This window comes from Lethenteron reissneri, chromosome 51, assembly GCF_015708825.2.
Source record: "Lethenteron reissneri isolate LAM-NWPU_2019-01 chromosome 51, ASM1570882v1, whole genome shotgun sequence".
Classification (NCBI taxonomy): domain Eukaryota; kingdom Metazoa; phylum Chordata; class Hyperoartia; order Petromyzontiformes; family Petromyzontidae; genus Lethenteron; species Lethenteron reissneri.
In genome coordinates, this window is record NC_083829.1 from 4,818,802 (window position 1) to 4,839,060 (window position 20,259).

General features: G+C 52.9%; 1 protein-coding gene across 6 annotated transcripts in view; it reads left to right on the forward strand.

Annotated features, from left to right (window-relative positions):
• LOC133355385 (FERM domain-containing protein 4A-like) overlaps nt 1-18,613 on the forward strand; it is a 308,322-nt gene extending 289,709 nt beyond the window's left edge. For 4 of the 6 annotated variants that reach the window (XM_061572639.1, XM_061572642.1, XM_061572641.1 and 1 more), the window contains 11 exons: nt 2,370-2,504; nt 3,194-3,290; nt 5,370-5,426; nt 6,054-6,177; nt 10,155-10,244; nt 12,202-12,729; nt 13,985-14,136; nt 15,605-15,923; nt 16,530-16,849; nt 17,060-17,189; nt 18,059-18,612. In XM_061572639.1, coding sequence (XP_061428623.1) covers nt 2,370-2,504; nt 3,194-3,290; nt 5,370-5,426; nt 6,054-6,177; nt 10,155-10,244; nt 12,202-12,729; nt 13,985-14,136; nt 15,605-15,923; nt 16,530-16,849; nt 17,060-17,189; nt 18,059-18,230 — 2,124 coding nt within the window. In that variant the 3' untranslated portion in view covers nt 18,231-18,612. Of the gene's footprint in view, nt 1-2,369; nt 2,505-3,193; nt 3,291-5,369; nt 5,427-6,053; nt 6,178-10,154; nt 10,245-12,201; nt 12,730-13,984; nt 14,137-15,604; nt 15,924-16,529; nt 16,850-17,059; nt 17,190-18,058 lie in introns of all 6 variants that reach the window. The other 2 variants (XM_061572640.1, XM_061572644.1) reach the window with 2 other exon arrangements.
• The last annotated feature ends 1,646 nt before the right edge of the window (nt 18,614-20,259 follow it).

Genomic DNA, 20,259 nt, shown 5'->3' on the forward strand with positions numbered 1-20,259 from the left:
TTGATAAGTATCTTATATAAAACACATTATTACGACAATGTACAGCCATAAAGTGTCAGAAGTATCGATGCCGTTGTGTATTACGTAGAGTAATGCTATTATTAGTGATGCTCATTATATTGAAATAGGAGAGGTGGAAAGCGGAGTAAAAGTTGCAAAATGGGAATTGAAATAGGACTTGCGAATCATGGCCCTAACTACAGTGCCAATTTGGACAATTATACAGACGTTAATTGTAATCCATTTGGTCAAACCCACTTCTGGATTAAGGCTTCCTCCGCAGTCAGGGGAAGTTGGTTGACCATACTTCACCAGATTGGTGGAAAGGGGTGGGGGAGGGGAGATGCCCAAGGCCACTGCTATACACCAGGTATGGCACTCACACTTGGGTTGCTTGGTTAAAAGGGCAGTGTGATAACCACTATGCACCGCTGATTTACCCCCGTGTTGCACACATACATTACCAAATCGCAGTATTTAAGGTAGGCGAGCTTACAATGGTTGGTGGATTCTATTCCTGCGCATGATCGAAATACATTCAGGAGCTAAGTGGCAACAGAGGGGTCTACTAGCCACGACGAGAGAGCTTCAGGGTAGAGAGTTCGTGTAGTTTTCATATTCCTCCGTTGAAAGAGCACAGATTACAGTGGTTTACTATGTGGGTCCATAGTTTGGGTTGCGTGGCCACAACCGTACCACTGCGGCTTGCGCGCCTTTCATTTTCCATTCACGAAGGAGATGTGCGCATCGGCACGTGTTGACCTTCTGACGCGATTGAAGGTCACCACCAGCGGTTGTCTTTCAAGGAATTATTAACAAGGCATTCCGCACGGTGAAACCGTGCCCTCCGTTCGTTCCCAGTGACACGGGCGGTTGACGCCATGCGATTTGTCAGGTGTTGATTTACCGGAACGAGGACGTCGAATGAGACGCGTTTTCATGAAGACGTCTCAGGACGTCAGGGAGCAACGAAACGGCTGCTGGCTGGCGGGGCTGTGGGCAATCCATTAAATCTGTTATTACACCCGCGACCACGCCGTGACATTCATTTAGATTTCACTCTGGCCCCAGGCTGCAGCCTTTGGAGGCTCGGTGCTCAATAATGTCTCCCTGCAAATGTGGCTTTGGTGGCAGTGATGATGATGATGATAAAATAGCAGTGCCGCTCAGCGTTTCTGGTACAGCTGCACGTACAGAAAAGAGGCAAATCAACCCTATTTATTTTGGCATCCGTTAGAAATTTTTGCATCTTATGGGGCACTCAAAATTGTACCTTGGGTGTGAGTATACACATTATATATGTATGATGTTTTATCGCAATTCCAAGCACTTTTTCCACCTTAAGAAATCCATGTAACCAGAAACATGAATGCGGGCTGCAAGCATAGCTAACACCAAGATGACAACACGATGACTCTTGATTGTGTTCGAATATATTTCCTTGTTTTCACCGTAGGGCTCCGGCCACATTATCTGCCAATGTCGCAATTGGGCAGCAGTAGCTGTCATTGACGAGACCTAATAATACCGATTACAAAACTGGGATATCTGCAGTGTCTTTGTTATCCTTCTGCTGCCGAATAAAATACAGAGGAGCACACAATGAGCTCCTTAGGACATGGGTCCTAGTAGACAGGGTCCGTGCCTGTACGATCAACAGTTCACCAGCATTGACTCAAGCAAGCCCGACTGCTGGCGAGACCTTGGATGTCAAAACATACTTCGCTCATCTTCAATCTATGCTGCTGAAATTACGCACTCCCAGAATGCCGTGCAGTTGATGGGATGTGTAAGAACCACTTGTTTTTTTAATGCGGAGAGACGGACGTGGAGTCGTGTGGTCTGCTAATTTAGTTATATATATATTCTCCACAACGACGCGAATGATCATCGAGATGTTAGCCCGTTGGATATGGTGGCTGTGACAGGCTGTGTGCAGGCTATATGCACGAACACTACCGCCATCTTATCATACAAATCGTGCTGGGACTTCCTGCTGTGCATTTTACTGCGTAAACATGTGATCGTCGTTTGCTTCTGTTCTGAGGCAGTGTTTCCCATGATAGCGGGGAAACCGTTTTGTACAACCATCATCATGGCCAATGCAAACGATGATGCTACGTGACCAAGTCCCCATCAACTCCCTTCCTTCTGCCAGATCCCACAACGGTTGCAATCAACACCTCCCGTGACCCTCTCCCTGCCCCCAACCCTGCAAGATCCACTCGTGGTATCAGCCTTAGGCCCGGCCTTGTCTTCCGACTAGCACGGTTGGCTACGTACGGTGCGAAACACGTTAAACATCCATACCTCTTCTCCGTCGCCCTCGAGCGGGGCGCTAACGCGGGCGCTGCCGTGTGGTCTGCCAGCAGGAGGAGGACGTGGAGCGGCTGGAGCGAGAGTTCGCCATCCAGCAGAAGATTGTGGAGGCCGCGCACAAGCTCGCACGAGACCCCAACATCACGAAGAAAGTTCGCAAGAAGCGGAAGGCAGCCTACACGCAGGTACCCGCACGCCGGCAGCCGTACGACGATGGTGGTGGGTGCCATGCTGGGGCTCGGTTAGCCGTGGCGTCGCACGCACGTAAATGTCTGCCGACTTTCTGGCAGCCGCAGGAACTTGGCGAAGTACAAAACGTGGGCCACAAAAAAATTTACGTGGGCGCTGTGACACCGTTCAAAGTGAAATATCGATCAACGGGGATATGCCAGGTCTGCGCTTGTCGTTAATTGCGGCTGTCGATTGAGTGCTCAATTTTCGACAACGGACATAAAAACTAAAACTCTTCTCAATCGTCAATAACACTTTGGCCTTCAAAAGAGATCCTATTTATAATGGGGATGGCGTTCCTTCACAGCGAGAGGCCGGTAGAGGTGCAGTTGCTTGTCACCATTACTTCGTCTCGGCATCGTCCCCAAGCCTCCATGGACGTCACGGGGATTTTTTTAACAGCCGTGGTGAAGCACACACGCGTCACGTATTTTGCGGCTAATAGACCCGCCACATTAATCAGGACAGTCTGCCGGATTCAAATCGCAGGCATCCCGAGTCGTTCCCCCCCCCCCATCCCCGCTGTTCCAGAGTGAGAGGATACGGTGTATCTCAAGTCGAAATAATTAGGTGAACAAAAATATTTGGCGTCGTTGAGATTGCTCACTCCTCCATCCATTGGTATCGACGCGCACGCACACAGGATGCGCGTCGCCTGCAAGCCATCGAAGACGCCATCAACGAGCTGCGGCTGCGCGTTGGAAAGAAGCCGACGGAGCGCACCTCGGTCATCATCACAGGTATGGTGGGAAGGGGGGGGGGCTGGCCAGGGGGGAGGGGGGGGGGGCTGGCCAGGGGGGAGGGGAGGGTGGCTGGCCAGTGGGGAGGGGCGGGGGCTGGCCAGGGGAGGGGGGGGGGCTGGCCAGGGGGGAGGGGGGGGGGGCTGGCCAGGGGGGAGGGGGGGGGGCTGGCCAGGGGGGAGGGGGGGGCTGGCCAGGGGGGAGGGGGGGGTGGCTGGCCAGGGGGGAGGGGGGGGGCTAGCCAGGGGGGAGGGGGGGTGGCTGGCCAAGGGGGGAGGGGGGGGTGGCTGGCCAGTGAGGAGGGGGGGGTGGCTGGCCAGGGGGGGGGGGGGTGGCTGGCCAGGGGGGGGGGGGGGCTGGCCAAGGGGGGAGGGGGGGGTGGCTGGCCAGTGGGGAGGGGGGGGGTGGCTGGCCAGGGGGGGAGGGGGGGGTGGCTGGCCAGGGGGGGGGGGGGCTGGCCAGGGGGGAGGGGGGGGTGGCTGGCCAGGGGGGAGGGGGGGGTGGCTGGCCAGGGGGGAGGGGGGGGGGCTGGCCAGGGGGGAGGGGGGGTGGCTGGCCAGGGGGGAGGGGGGGGTGGCTGGCCAGGGGGGAGGGGGGGGTGGCTGGCCAGGGGGGAGGGGGGGGTGGCCAGTGGGGAGGGGGGGGGTGGCTGGCCAGGGGGGAGGGGGGGGGTGGCTGGCCAGGGGGGAGAGGGGGGTGGCTGGCCAGGGGGGAGGGGAGGGTGGCTGGCCAATGGGGAGGGGGGGGGGCTGGCCAGGGGAGGGGGGGGGGCTGGCCAAGGGGAGGGGGGGGGGGCTGGCCAGGGGGGAGGGGGGGGTGGCTGGCCAAGGGGGGAGGGGGGGGTGGCTGGCCAGTGGGGAGGGGGGGGTGGCTGGCCAGGGGGGGGGGGGGTGGCTGGCCAGGGGGGGGGGGTGGCTGGCCAAGGGGGGAGGGGGGGGTGGCTGGCCAGGGGGGGGGGGGGGGCTGGCCAGGGGGGAGGGGGGGGTGGCTGGCCAGGGGGGAGGGGGGGGTGGCTGGCCAGGGGGGAGGGGGGGGTGGCTGGCCAGGGGGGGGGGGGGCTGGCCAGGGGGGAGGGGGGGGTGGCTGGCCAGGGGGGAGGGGGGGGTGGCTGGCCAGGGGGGGGGGGGGGGCTGGCCAGGGGGGAGGGGGGGGTGGCTGGCCAGGGGGGGGGGGCTGGCCAGGGGGGAGGGGGGGGTGGCTGGCCAGGGGGGAGGGGGGGGGTGGCTGGCCAGGGGGGGGGGGGGGCTGGCCAGGGGGGAGGGGGGGGTGGCTGGCCAGGGGGGAGGGGGGGGTGGCTGGCCAGGGGGGAGGGGGGGGTGGCCAGTGGGGAGGGGGGGGTGGCTGGCCAGGGGGGAGGGGGGGGTGGCTGGCCAGGGGGGAGGGGGGGTGGCTGGCCAGGGGGGGGGGGTGGCTGGCCAAGGGGGGAAGCCGTCTCACTGGCACTGGGGCGTCCGTGCGTGCAGAGCTTAGCCGCGTCTCACCGCTGGATGTAGTGGCACTACTGCCATGCACCATCAACTGTTGCTTTCAACAATTGGGGGGGGGGGGGGAAGGAAGGGTGCACATTCTAAATATGGAGATCCCAGAACAGGATTGCCAAATATTCACTACGAGTCTCTTCCAGGTTTGATAGATCGGGTTTGTCCAACGTTGTACAAATTCGGTTTACTTTTTAACATTCCCCCAAGCTTGCTGAGAAGCCAAATCAACTGGCAAATTTGCGTATGGCGTGACAATTTTGTGTGGTGGGGTGGTGGAGGGTTTTATTTTAAACTGTACTTCACACCTACCTCGACTATCCAACCCAAAAATAAACTGATTATAAATCATATAGCTCGGAAAACGGCATGGGGAAGCCCCTAGGCTCACTGTGCCTAGGCTTCTGTTTAAGTGGTGCAAGGTTTGCCTGAATATTCACCAAAAAAGCATGGAAACATGCCAAATAAATTGAGTCGACTATGATGGGTGCTGTTCAAATTCTTCTCGGAGGGGCTGCCGAAAGTATGACCTGCGCGCATTAGGAATATTTTGACATCGCTAACATACTTCACCAAGTGCTTTTATACCTTCCCTTGGCAGACGACAGCATCCTGATGGACGACGGCTCGCAATCGGACGGAGTGATTTTGGACGACGGTAAGCATTATGAACGGAGCATTTCCCCCGAAAGAAAACATCTTTGATGAGCGTTTGAATCCGACGCATAGATGTTTTTTTTGTTTTGCGCTTTGACGTTGCGTATGAACTTTTACACGAGCGACTGCTCACCGACCTCTTTGGCGGCGGGTGGAGAATCTTCACGCGTCTGGCGATTATTTACCCGTGTCTAAAAGCATTTGCACGCTGTCACGGCAGTGCAATGTTGAGCACACTGGACTTGCAATCCAGGTGGCAGTTAAGCAATGGGGCATGTTTGTTAAATCCCCCTGCTAATCCTCCCCTCCCCCACCACAAACTTTGTCCACCCAGCAGTAACAAAAAACAATGCACCTGGCAGGTCACGCGCGGTGGTGGACCAAGCATGCACACATGTAGAACTTCTGTCGCACCGCACGTAACTAACCGTGCTAAAGTCGGAGGTGGCTACTCTCCCACCACTTTCGAAAATACATCTGGCCGGCGCGAAAGAGTCGACCCAGACGCATGTGGCACGAGCGTGGCACAGGCGGGACAACTTTACCCGCGAGCGAGGCCGTCGCGTGCGCACGTTGCGCTGACCGTGCGCGTTGGGTGCCCCCCCCCCCCCCACCGTTGCCTTCTCAGACGAGCCGGTGGGAACGCTGTTCTCCTCCACGCACTCGACGCCGCAGAAGCACCCGGCCACGTTCACGCCCGTGCTGCCCCGGCGGTCGGAGAGGACCTCGCGACATCCACCCAGCCTGCGCGGGTACCCCCAACATTCCTGTCCCGGCAACACCACCGCCGCCGCAGTGCAGGTCACCCGTAGTAGAGAATGGCCCACGGAAGAAGCAGACGGTCACACAGCTGCAGCCTCGGAGGAGATTCCCTTTTCAAAGATAGAAAAAACTATGATAATTGTTTTTTTACCCTTTTATCTGGCAACAAAACTGACACCTTTTTTTTTACAACGAGTCATGTTTGCATTGACCACAATACCTGCGGTCGGAATGCAAACAAAAAATACAACTCTGATAATGTATGCACTGTCCTTGAATTTGATTGGTCCACACCCGAGACAGCTTTTCTTAGAGCCTAGTCTCACATGGTGTTGGACCAGATGACGCCAAAAGGCGCACAACTCAGACCAGGCTGAGACCATCAATGCTGCTAATCCTGCATAATGCATGGGCATAATGACTTTAAACCCCTCGCCAAACCTCCTACGCATTTCACAAGTAGTACTAATCGCATATCTGCATTTCCCATAAATATGCAACAAATCCTCTTGATATGCAAATTATTTTGTCAAGGCGCTCTCCCCCCCTCCAACCCAGCTTAAAAAAGACGCTCCAAGCCTGGGGTGTGTCATTCAGACTCTGTCTCCCCGACAGCCCTGTTCTTCACCTGAGGACGGCTGCTTGCGTTGTGGCCGAAACGTCGTGAGAATTATTTTTTTATGTTTTATTTTTATTATTTTATTATTTCCATTCTACGTGACTTTACCGAAAGAACCAGGAAGATTATGGACCTGGTTTTAATCGCGGACAGCTGCCTGGAATCGAACCCAGGTTCTCAACTGTGCTGACTCAGTCTTCTAGTAGCCCATCTCCCGACTTCCCTTTTTATCACAATTTCATCAACATTCTCGGCATCACCATTGACACGATCGTGATCAGCATTAACCCTGACGGTCATTACCATCGACTTCATTATCATTGGTCAACGATTTTATCGTCATTGGTGTCGCATTCAAAATTTACAAGCATCATCAGTGTATTCCAAACCACCATAAACAACGCCACGGACTTTGCCATCCGTGACTTAAATAGCGTTGCCTTCCTCACCATTGATATGGGCATCATCATGAACACCATCGGTATTGCCATTGATATCAACTTCATCATTATTAGCATCACCATCAGATTTATCATCCTCATAGTTAACATCATCATCTGCATCATCCATCACTCTTACAAAGAGTACTGCCCAGCAGGTCACGGTTTTAGCCTGGCCACTCATGCATGTGGGTCATCGATCATGGAGCAGTTTCAGCAATACCAGAATCAATAAGTAATTTGGTCGAGTTGTTGAATGGGCGCCACGGTGGCCAGGAGATGTTAACTACCTTGCATGGTATACAGGAGGTCGTAGGTTCGATCCCAACCCTGACACCTGCTGTATATTTGGAGTCTGCGTTTCTCTCACCTTTGGTCGCTTGGATTTTGACGGGTCCTTCGGTTTATCCCCTCCACGTTTAGAATCAACGTGCGTTTAGACTATTTGGCCACTGCTATAGATTTCCACACAGATAAGCCACTTCGTTGAGCTATCGTTTGTGGCCAGGTCGCTTCTGAAAGAAAAAAAGTTATATAGATTAGTGGGTTTTACCTGGTAAACTAGAAATAGTTTAGTTTTGAATGGAACGCAAATGGCTTTATCCATTCACATGGTTTGAAATTTACTTTTGCTACTGGAAAGAATCTCGGGTTGAAAACGGGTACTAGTGCAGTGCAGTGTACTCGTACAAGCTGGGTAGAATTGATCGATCAGGGTATTGTTTCTGCGTGTCAAAAAACTCCAAAGCCAGCACTGCTTGATTCTTAGTTTACCCTCTCTGCCATATTTAAAAACAAAACTCGAATTTGTCAAGAATAGTGTGGCCTTATAGAGGAAGAATATGCAAAAGGTGACATTCCAGGCAGTGGCCGTTCGTCAAACAAAGGGCCATTTCTCGAAACGACACACACGGTGCTGTTGACAAACGTTGAGCATTTTGTTAATCGAATGCGTTGTGGCATTTGCGCCGTTCTTGCAGCGCAAGGGTTACACTCGCAAGGAGACGAGTATAGTCTGCAGTGGGGGGCAGGGCAGGAACCTCTCTTGCCCGTGGCTTCCCTCACCTTTGCGCACCCATGCGCTCTCCCACCAGGCCCCCTGCAAGCGTAGCCCAATTATTGACTCTCCTGCCACCTGGCAAATAACCCCTTTTGCCATAACCCTTATCAAGAGCGTAAATCGTAACCTTCCAGCGTCACGGCACCCAGCTTGCCACTGCACCGGCACCTCCGTGGTCCCCCACCATTTCTGGTCTGGCTCAGCCCTTTATATACGCGAGCAAACAGCCCTCCAGCCGCCTTTTTGCCATTGGCTTATCGGCCTCATTATTAGGGGCGGGTCACCTGTTTCAACACCCCCCCCCCCCCCACCTGGCTTAATCAGCCCTGATTACACCTCTGACAACAGGTGGCTGACAATTGTATCAGTGGCATACTTCTCTTTCCCGACCAGTTCTACCACCCTTGGTCAAACATGGTAGATACCTTTCGATTTAAAGCTTTCGTGACTGCAGGGATTCATCTTCTTGGTTCTTTCGGTAAATATAATAAAATAATTCTCACTAGTGAGAATTATTTTATTGGTTTATTTATTTTTATTATTTTATTATTTCCCTTCTACGTGACTTTAAAATAATAAAAATAAAAATAATAAAATAATTCTCACTCGTGAGAATTATTTAATTATATTTTATTTTTTTATTTTGTTATTTCCCTTCTACGTGACTTTACCGAAAGAACCAAGAAGACGGTAGATACTGCTTAGGTCTGTATCGAGGGGAGTGTTCATTTGTCTTCCGTGACAGTGGTTTTCCCAGTCGTTGGGGGTGTACAGGTTGAGATCAGGAAACCTTACTTTTTTTTTCGGTAAAGTCACGTAGGTAAAAAAAAGTATAATAAATTAAATCACGACGTTTCAGAGGCAACACAAGTGAGATACAGTAATTTTTTTCACTTGATACAGTAATTTTGCTATGACGGTTCCTCCTGAAGACGGAAGCTTGTGTTGCCTTCGAAACGTCGTGATTTAATTTATTTTCATTTATTTTTTTACCTACGTGACTTTACTGAAAAAACCAAAGAGTATGGACCCTTGCAGTCACGAAAACTTCAAATCTAGATTCAGAGAACCACTGCACCCGTAACATTCCCCTCGTTTACCCGGGAGAGCCTCGCCGAGTCTCAAGACTCTTCATTCAGGAGGGTCCTGCCAAGTTCACGCGGTAGGTGGGGGAGCGATGTTGCACTGCGAAATTCCCAAATCTAATAACTTGCAGGTAATTTATTTCAGCGTTGGAATGTTTCGACCTCAACCAGTTACAATGTGTGGCGGGGGAGGGGGGTATGGGAGGAAACTGGAAAACCTGGAGTAATCCCATTCAGAACCCGGAGTAATCTCATTTCCAGAACCCGGCGTAATTCCATGCAGAACCCGGACTAATCCCATGCAGAACAGGGGGAGAGAGAACGTACAAACGGCACGCAGAAAGGCATCCGAGTTTGGAAATTGAACCCGGCAACTTCTTGCCGCGAGGCACGAGCGTTACGCGATCCACAAATACGAAGGGGACGTCACGGCGATACCACTCCGATGCTCCTGACGCGGTTGACTGGCTTGAAACACCCGAATGTGAAATTGTAGTTGTTTGCTCTGCATCGACATCAGCCGCCATACGAGAGAGGAAGAAGACGACGATGAGTGTTACCACCGCTGCTGGCTTTATCACGGGCGGCTGAACCCCGGATGGTTTTTTTTGCGCTGCTGCTGCTTGTTGGCGACGGCGGTGATGCCGGGTGAGCGGTCCGGCACGGTGGCGTTTGCTCCCCGAGCCGCCGGGCGGCCGCTCGCGCCCTCGCGATGATCCCCGGCTTGACAGCGCGCGACGCTCTCCGCCTGTGTGCGCCGCAGATCCCAGCGCTACCTGCAGACGGGGACCACCGGCGCTCAGTCCCCCTCCTCCACCTCCACCTGCTCACCGCAATACAGCCCGCAGATCCGGTACGGCAACCCCCATGGTCGATCGTCGTCACCACCATCGTCGTCACCGCCGTCATCATCATCATCAGCGGCCTCGTCAGTCATGAATTATCCACTGCTGGATGAAGGCCTCCTTCCCCAAGCCGCCTCCATTTCTCATCCAGCATCTGTCTTATGGCTGGTTTCATCGCTCCGTCTCCCCGGCGGGTGTCCTCTAGAATGCGTTCCATCCCTTGGCAGCCACTGTTGTTAGTCTTGACCACGGCCAACAACCCTTAGAGTGACGTGTTCTGACCGAGCCCGCTCACTCTTCTCAACGCTGTAGTTAGGATGCTGCTGTCATTTACCTGATTCAGAATCAGAATTTTTATTTAAAGCTTTCGTGACTGCAGGGATTCATATTCTTGGTTATTTCGGTAAAGTCGCGTAGGTAAAAAAAAGGAAAATACACCTGATGATGATTGCTTGTGTTGCAGTCGAAACGTCGTGAGAATTTTATTGTTTTATATATTTTTTTTTGTTTCCCTTCTACATGACTTTACCGAAAGAACCAAAAATCAGAATCTTTACTTATCCTGAAAGAATCCGACGATATTTTCTTTAATCAAATGAAATGTGTTCCTCATTTCGTCTCTCAATGTCGTCTCTGGTCGGGGGCTTTGCCTGTTTTCTATCGGCTTTATCCTCGCACTCTTTAGAAAATACAATAAAGTCAGTGATTGAAAATTAGATTTTACATCAGCGTCGATTCAACCCCCTCACCCCCAATGCAAATGTTTGTACGCCAACGTAAAACAAGAATTTTACGACAAATCATAATTAAATTGACGCAGCAGATTATACCAACACTCGTCTCATCAGCGACTGGCTCACTCCCCCTGGTGGATGCATTTCCAACGACAGTGGCACTGAGCAAGCTGTTGGCAATGGTACCGCTGGCGAGATGTTAACTACCTCGCCTCGTATGCAGGAGGTCGTGGGTTCGATTCCTACGCCTATATATTTAGAGTTTTTGCGTGTGACTCTCCCCGTGGTCGCGTGGATTTTTCTCTGAGTCCGTTTTTTCTCCTGCACATTTAGAATCAACATCACGCGTTTCGAGTTTTCGGATGCTATAAATTTCCATGTGACGATAAGCCACTTCGTTTAGCTAATCACTTGCGATAGCTTCTGAAAAAAGAGCTATATAGCTCGGTGGAGCCTTACCTGGTAAAATAAAAAAGTGTATACAGATAGTCCCCGAGTTACGATGGTCCGACTTACGATATTTCGATCTTACGATAGCGATACGACAAAATTGTAAAATATTTTTAATTTCGCGCGGCAGGCAAACGCAGCAGCGTACGAGGTACGATACTGTACGTACGATACAGTATGTTAAAAGTTTTTATAGCAGATAGGATTGTTTCCTGAAAAAACTTTCTACTAAATTGCAGTTCATATAGGTAGTCTAACAATTTACTTTGGTTTTCTTACTTTACATTTTACTGCGCAATACAGTATTGTAATTAATACACACAGTATATAGTTTATACAGTACGGTACTGTAAATTGCTTTCTTTTGCTAAATCATCACCATTCTTTAAGACTCCTGGGTAGGCTAGGCCATCTTCGACTTACGATATTTTCGACTTACGATGGGGCCGTCGTAACGCATCTCCATCGTGAGTAGAGGACTACCCGTAGTTTATCTTCTTGATTCTTTCGGTAAAGTCACGCAGTAGGGAAGTAATAAAATAATAAAAATAAAACATAATAAAACAATTCTCACGACGTTTCGGCCACAACGCAACGTCGTGAGAATTGTTTTATTATGTTCGATTTTTATTATTTTATTACTTCCCTACTGCGTGACTTTACCGAAAGAACCAAGAAGATGAATCCCTGCAGTCACGAAAGCTTTAAATCGAAATTTACCCGTAGTTTGTTGCGGGGGGTCTGCGCCCCTAACACCTCCGTCTTCGTTCCCCGCCGCCAGGTCGTTGGAGTCGACTCCGGCGCGCGCGGCGCTCCCCTCCCCGCGGCAGCCGCTTCAGCGGAGCAGCAGCCTCGAGTCGGTGTCATCTCGCTCGGCCGCCACCGTCTCCGCCACGGCCGCCGCGGCGGCCTGCACTCCCGGCGTGTCGCGCAGGGTGGCGGCTCCGTCAGCCGCGCGCCTCGCGTCCTCCGCTCAGCTCGCCGGCGTCGGCGGCTTGCAGAGCAGCAGCAGCTCGGAGCACATCGACGACGGCTCGTCGTCCTACACCAGCCAGTCGAGCGCCGAGCTGCCCGGCGGGACGTCACGCCGCCGCGAGGGCGACGGGGAGCGGCGGCGACGCTGGCGGCAGAGGCCGGACGAGACGGCGGGGGGCTCCGGAGCCGCGTGCGTGGGCGACGGCGGCGGTGGCGGTGGGAGCCTGGGAGGAGCCGGCAGTGCCGCGGGCAGCATGCCCAACCTGGCGTCGGCGAACAACAACAACAACGGAGTTCACCGACGTCACCAGCCCTCGCACCTGCCCGAGCCGGGGTATGACCTTATCTCTTTTCACGACGACGACAACTATGTCCATTACATCGTAATGTCATTTGTCTCTGGCCGCCTTCTTGTGCAAAGAACAAAAATAGAACTAGCGGCTTAGCGCAGTTGGCACGGGAACGTGTTGTATGTGCACGCATGCTGAATTTTTTCCGCACCATACGTAGCCAACCACGCTGATCGGAGGTGCGTGGGCAAGGACAACAAACTGCTTGTTGTTGTTGTTGTACAACAACAACAACAAGCAGTTCTGGAGGAATTGTTTTTCAATCGAGATTTAAACGAGGGCCCCCCCCCCCCCACCACCTCCGTACGATTTCCATCCTCTTCGTGGCTCAGCACTGGGCCCCTACGCCCCATGGGGGAGGGGTGGGAAATTACAAAAACGTTACTAAAAAAACGATCTTGCGTGCTGGTCTACGAGCTATGATGAAGGGACATTGCCCTAAATCTCACCGATTATATTTTCTTTTTGAAGTCCCCAGTGTTGTTGTCGAGTGTGAGATTTGTGTTATTATGTTTTGTTATCTTTCCCCTGCTCTCTCCCACCCCCATATTAAGCTTTCACATTCTCGCTCGCCGTCCCCACTTGGGTGGGGCAGAGAGCCCAAATCCCCCCCCCTTCCATTACTGTGACCGGTGCTTTGTACTGGGCTGACGTAGCGAGATATTAACTAGTGAGTGCGGTCCAGACCTTGACGCCCGCTGTATATTTGGAGTTTGCGTGTCTCTCTCTCTCTCCCGTGGTCGCGTGGATTATTCCCCGGGTCCTCCGGTTATTTGCCTCCACGTTTAGATTCAACATCGCGCATTTCAAGTGTTTGGCTGCTGCTATAAATGTCCATGGGATTTGTGATAGCCAGGTCACTTCTGAAAAAAATATATCTAGCTCAGTGGGCCTTACATTTCTTTTTTAATAGTTTAATGGTTACTTGGGTCAGAGAAAATGATCTGAAAAGTTGTTCTTTGAAAACGCAGAATTCATCACCTTTGTTATTGCTAATCGCTTATGAAAAGTAGTGGATCTTCATCTTTCGAGCATTGAAGCGAGCGGATACCACGTTTCCTTCGTGTATCAGGCTCTCCACGTGACAAGAAAAACACACGACTCATCGGCCGCACGGCCTTCTGGGAGCGCGTAAATCCAGCAGCATCGATTCAAGACAAGCAGGGCAGGGCAACCGTCCAACGCGTCCGCTCACAAAAATTGTCACCTGCCGTTGCCGCCGTCGCTATTCCTCGCCAGGTCCGCGGGCGGCTCTCCCATGCGAGCTCTGACGCCGTCGCGCTGCCGGGGCTACGACGCGCTGAGCGAGGGCCGCTACAACGTCCACGCCTTCCGCAACCTGCACCACCAGCTGGACGGCACGCCCCCACGCGACCCCGACCCGCAGCGAGGTGACGGAGCCGCTGTGAATATTTGTAAAAAAAAAAACTAAGAGTATGAATCCTTGCAGTCACGAAAGCTTCAAATGTAGAATTAACAGGAGACTCTTGATTGTCGGCGTGCGGTTGATCCGATTTGCGGACTGACAGCTCACCTGAGAATTTTGATGTAAATTAATAACTCGTGGATTTTTTCCGCTGAAGCCCAAATTAATCATCTAAAGAGCAGTGATGCATTGTTATTCCTGGAGACGTTTATTACAGGTCACGTGCTTAAAGTGAACACACGTGTGCTCCGGTTAATCCGAAATGATCGCCTCTACGGTACGGTCGTTGCATATCTTTACAACAGTGGGCGGAGTTTGATTGATGTTGATTGGCATGGCTTTGCTGTCCACTGAGTGGGCAGTCTTTTTCATTAACAAACTAAATTTTCTTAACTTAAACATAGTTTATACCTATATCAGTGGTTTTTGGCATAGAGTTCCGCGGAAAATTCACCTTTTTGGATTATCCGCGATTTTAAATGATCCGTGGCCGTCGTCCTCATCATTTGCACGGAAAATAGAGAGTCTACTGTACTCAACGCACCGGACGTAGCCAACCCTGCTTATCGGAGACACAGTGGACTCAAAAGTCAAGCCAATATGATTTCCCTGCTTCATTGAGGTATTGGTGCTAATCTCCCATATACAGCCCTGAGCCAGTGGTGGAAATTCCACATTCCTATGGCAGGGGGAGAAAGTCTCCCAATAGGACAACTACTATTAACTTCCCCATAAAGTGGTACTCATTTGAGCAACCTCAGAAGAGCATTGGCCAGGGTCCAGTTCAAAATCTGAATTTGAACCGGCAACCTCACGATGGCGTGCCGCTAACCCTACTGGTGAGCCACTGTATGTGTGTTGAACTTCTTTCGCACCGTACGTAGCCAACCGTGCTGACCGGAGGTGCGGGGGTGAAGCACAGCAAACTAAACACAGAAAGCAGTTCTAAAGAAATTCGTTTTTAATCTACATGATTTAGAAGTGCACGGCTCCAATGGCTTCCTGATATCGAAAGGAAGAGCGTTCCAGACGGCTGCAGACGCGCAACTGAATGTGCGCGATGCGGTGACCGTCTTTGTTCGATGGCCAGCCAAAAGCTGCTGCTGCTGCTACAAGGATGACCAGAGTTCGCGTGATGGTTTACGCTCCAAAGAGGATCCTTACAAAGATAATTATCCTTGCTTGCTTAAAAAGTCCTGGCAGTTCATCATCATTGGTTCAAGCAAGCCTGATGAAACACTAAATGTCGATACCAGTCCAGAAACGCCTGGCATTGAACCGCTTTCTGATTAATAGCTGCACTCCCAGAAGGCCGTGCGTTCGACAGGTTGTGTAAATGATACCTTTATATTGTTAACGCGGAGAGACAAATATGAGAAAGAGTGTCTTTATTTACGTCGTCGTGACGTCACGGCTGTCGCTCACCTGCCCAGGCATGGAGTCGCTGGGCTGTTACCGTGGCAACTACGACTCGGCGGCTGACCTGGCGACGATGGGGGGAGGGGGGCGGCACTTCGTGCCGTTCTTCTCGCCCGTCACCACGCTCGCCATGACTCAGCGGTCTCTTTCGCCGGCGCCCGGCTCTCCGTACTTGCTACACACCCAGCATCCTCATCATCATCAGCAGCAGCAGCAGCAGCCACTGCAGCAGCATCAGCAGCGACGACACATGCTGCAGCATCAGCAGTACTCGCTGCCAATGGACCGCCGCGAACCGCACCGCCAGTACGTCTCCTCGGAGCTGCACAGGTGGTACGTGGCGTGCCCGTCCCTCTTGCTCCTCTGCCACCACCGGGAGCGGTGGTCATTCTCTTGCGTTTTAATCATCGCTTATATTCCCCCACCCCCACCGCCGCCGCTCCCGATTTCATCACGATTGTGCGATGACAGTGCGCATGCAACGTGCGATCGGTGCCGTGAAGTCGAAGGCATCCATCGGCATCTCTCACCGCGGGCGGAGCAAAGCCCCCCTTGAGTGTTGGGAGTACGAATGGCCCGCGGGAACGAATGTCGCGGAGCTAGCTCTGAAAATCCCTTGGAGCGAGGCGGCGCACGCACGGAGTAGAGGGCAGCACTTTCCCCCCACCCACTCTGCCGGGCAAGTGCGATGCTCGTCGCGTGGCGATCAAACCGATATGTTTACATCTCGGAAGGCTGGGATTTCGATGCTGTGTTTTTGATTGGCCGGGCTGAAAATCGCCAAATCACTCGGAGAACTCGGCTTAATTGCGGGCGTCCGACTGGCTTTAATCGAACCCGCCGATCCCAGCGGTGCCAACCAACGTAGTGGCTCCAAACCCGCTGTAGACTCGCCCACCCCGCTGCTTCGTTTGACTCTGCACCCCCCTCCTCCTCTAGGTACGTCAAGAAGCGCGGCGTCGACTTCCCCGCGTTTAGCGACGGCGCGGAGCGCGTGTTCGCGACGTCGAGCAACGATCAGCTGTACGTGGAACGCGTCGCCTGCTGCTCCTCCTCCTGCTCCTCGTCGTCGTCGCCCGCCCCCCCCGGTGCCGCCGCCCCCCCCGGCTGCCCCTCCCCGCAGCCGCGGCAGCCCCGCATCACGTCGGCCCCGCCGTACGGCTCTCCCGGCCACTACGGCGCCACCTACGACACCGCGCCGCGGCACGGCCGAACATCGGGCGGCTGGGCCGGACGCGCGCCGTGCCCCGTCTCCGCCGGTACGTTCTGCGCCGTCGCGCCCGCGCGCGCGCTAGCATCGCGCAGAAGATTACAACAGTAATAAAAATGGTATTATCTGCAGGAACTGCGAATGATTTTCCGGCTATTTTTCGAAAAAAAATGCAGTGTTCACGAATGACACCGGACTAGTGGGTTCAGCCAACAACGGCGAATTCTGAAAGAGCGTTTCTCCGTGTGGTCTGCCGCAGCAACCTTGCCGCTCATCCCCAAGCGAGGCCCCGCGCCCGGCTCCTCCATGGGGCCCTCCCACCACTCCCCGCCGGGCCACCACCCCGCGATGTACACGCACCGGCACTCCATCCCCAATACACCGCGACGGTGAGCCCCGAGCCCCGCCCCCATCCCCCACCCCCCACCCCGCCCCCATCCCCCACCCCCCACCCCGCCCCCATCCCCCACCCCGCCCCCGACCCCCACCAGCGACCTGTCAACTGTTTTTTTTTAATGGACCTAGACATTGAATAGCCCCACTTGAGTAGGATGCGTCTCCAAAGCAAGCGATGGCATCTGCCCCACCCAACCTGATGCCACGGTGGCGAGCTGCTAACTCCCTCACCTGGTATGCAGGAGGTCGTGGGTTCGATCCTGACCCTGATGCCTGCTATATATTTGGAGTCTGCGTGTCTCTCTCCCTTCTGGTATTTCCCTCCACGTTTAAAATCAGCGGGTATTCCGCTGCTATAAATTTCCACATGAAGATAAGCCGCTTTGTTGAGCTGTCCTTTGTGGCCAGGTCACTTCTGCAAAAAGAGCTACATAGCTCAATGGGCCTTACCTGGTAAAAATAAACTACAATTGTTTTAGTTTTAACTCCCTCCCCATCCCCCGCCCCACCCCAAAGTTACTGGGGAGGGCTTCCAGACCACCCATCACGACGACTCAAACTGCACGGAAGTTGTCGGCCAGTGAATTGGGCCAGGGTGGTGCAGCGGTTGGCGCACTGATCTCCAAATCCTATTGAGGCTATACTGGGGGGATCGTTGCCTTGGTACAGTTACAACAAAAAATCCCCAGCATGTTAACTTGAGTGTGAAAGGCAAGCTCTGCCCGACAGACTGCGATACAATTTCGTATTTATTGCGGCGAAGCAAGGCGTCAGTTTTGCTCGTTCGCCACAAGTTGCTCGTCGAGGTTGCTTTGTAGCAACGCGCTCGCGCTCCTTGCGTTTTGCCCCGCCGCGTCAGCAGCTTCTACACGGAGCCGGCGCAGCACCGACAGCGGAGGAACAGCGACGCGACCACCCTCGACGACGGCGACGACCACCACCGTCACGGCGGTGGCGGCGTCGGCGACGGCGACGACGACAGGGACCTGCAGTGGATGGGCGACAGCGACCCGAAACCCGGCACTCTCGTTTGACGAGCCTGTGCCCGATGCTGGGCTGACGACGAGGTCATACCACCTCGACCCCCAGCCGTACCCCTTCCGTATGACCTCCTCCCTCGCCCAGCGCCCAGCCAATAGAAACCCCCACCCGTCCCCCCCGAGTGTTTGGTATAGGCCAATTTGCAACGAACGTCAGCGTGCGGTCACACGGAGAGGAATTATTTTCTTCTGCTTCTGGAGCGAGGAGGCCAAATTGGAGATTTGAGGCGGTCGCACGGAGGGTCACGCCAAGGGGGTTAGTGGCCTCAAAAAACCAAACAACAAAGAACAACGCGCAGATGCGTAGAACTGATTCTTTTGGTGCCTTCCGCTTTGCCGGAGCGGCATTGGTGGGCGGGGGGGGGGGGGGGGGGGCGCGGTGGCGGTGGCTCAGTGGACTCGCGGGAGGAGCGGGGGGGGGGAGGTCGGGGGAGGGGTTCGCGATTTCCGTTCAGAGCAGGGCGGCTGGACAAGCTGCCAGGAGTTCGCGCGCCGTGGGACTACTTTGTCAACTCATCCGGTCCGATCGTCGCGATCAATTCCTCGACGCACATCGCTCGGATCGTTTGATGTGAATGTAGCCTCCGTGTATTTATTTATTTATTTGATCATCTGCTGGCTCACGCATTCCTTGTTTATCAAACGCTGCTCGTCCGTACACCACCGACGTGTATCCGCGTGTAATTGGGGAATTAAAGCAACTGGGGTAATATCTGTGACACTAAAGAATAAAAAACAACCAACAACCACACGAGCTGAACACTGTCTCTAGAGTTACGAACCTTGTCGCAGACCGTCAGCCAGAAGAAATTACTCTTGAGAGACCTCATGAGATTGTGCAGATCCCTGTGCCTATGAACGTCACTCTAAGAATGGTGAAATATCTCAATTGTGTAGCCTCTTGGTGTAAAAGGCAGCTATAAACATGGCCAAAGTGGCCGGGCGTTACGGCCAGTGCACGTAGATACAGACCTGGCCAACTTTTGTAGGTGCAGATGAGTATCCCTTGTAAAAAATTAATCCGTTGGGAGTGACGGAAAATCTATTAATACTACAGAAGAAAGCAATGTGTGATTCAACGTTCGATGCAAATGTTTCGTCGGCCGCGTTTAACTATGATCACATTTCGCATTCTGCTGAGCGGCTGGGTTCAATACGCTCGGCTCCGGACTGGAAGATCGCAAAGTTCAAATCCCAAGTAAAACGGAATCGGAAAATGTATTTATACTGGAGGAATCTGATCAGCTATAAAGCTCTTTTTGACAGATGTCCAATAGGGGCACGGGTTCAGAACGTTGTTTCAACGCAATCTTTAATCCTCGTGGGACTAACACAATAAGTATACGTATTTTGGCACGTGACCAGTAGTTTTCACGTGTCGGGAATAGCACCTGCCATGGGAATGTGGAATGTACACCACTGGCTGAAGGTCACCAATAAAAGTGATTGTGACCCTCATTCAAGCAGAAACACTTTTGACTTGTGTGCGACAAACCTCCGTCAAGATCTGTCTTAATAATAGGGGTGTTTCCCCTTTGTTCTGGCAACAAAACTGACAACTTTTTACAAGGATTCACGTCTGCATTAACCACAATACTTGCAGTCAAAATGCAAACAAAACACACTATGATAATATATTGGCATTGTCCTTGACACTGATTGGACCACACCAAGTCGAGGCTCTAAAGAAAGCCGTCCCTTGGTTTGGACCAATCAGTTTCAAGGACAATGCATAAATTATCATAGTGTGTGTTTTTGTTTGCATTTTGACTGCAAGTATTGTGGTTAATGCAGACATGAAGCCTTGTAAAAAGGTTTCAGTTTTGTTGCCAGAAAAAAGGGGGAAACACCCCTATTGTTATATTTTGGTACTGGCAAAGGAGGTCTAATGATGTAAGATCTTTTTCGATTTAAAGCTTTCGTGACTGCAGGGATTCATCTTCTTGGTTCTTTCGGTAAAGTCACGTGACTTTTCCCGAAAGAACCAAGAAGATGTAAGATCTGTTTTCCTCCACTCAGAATG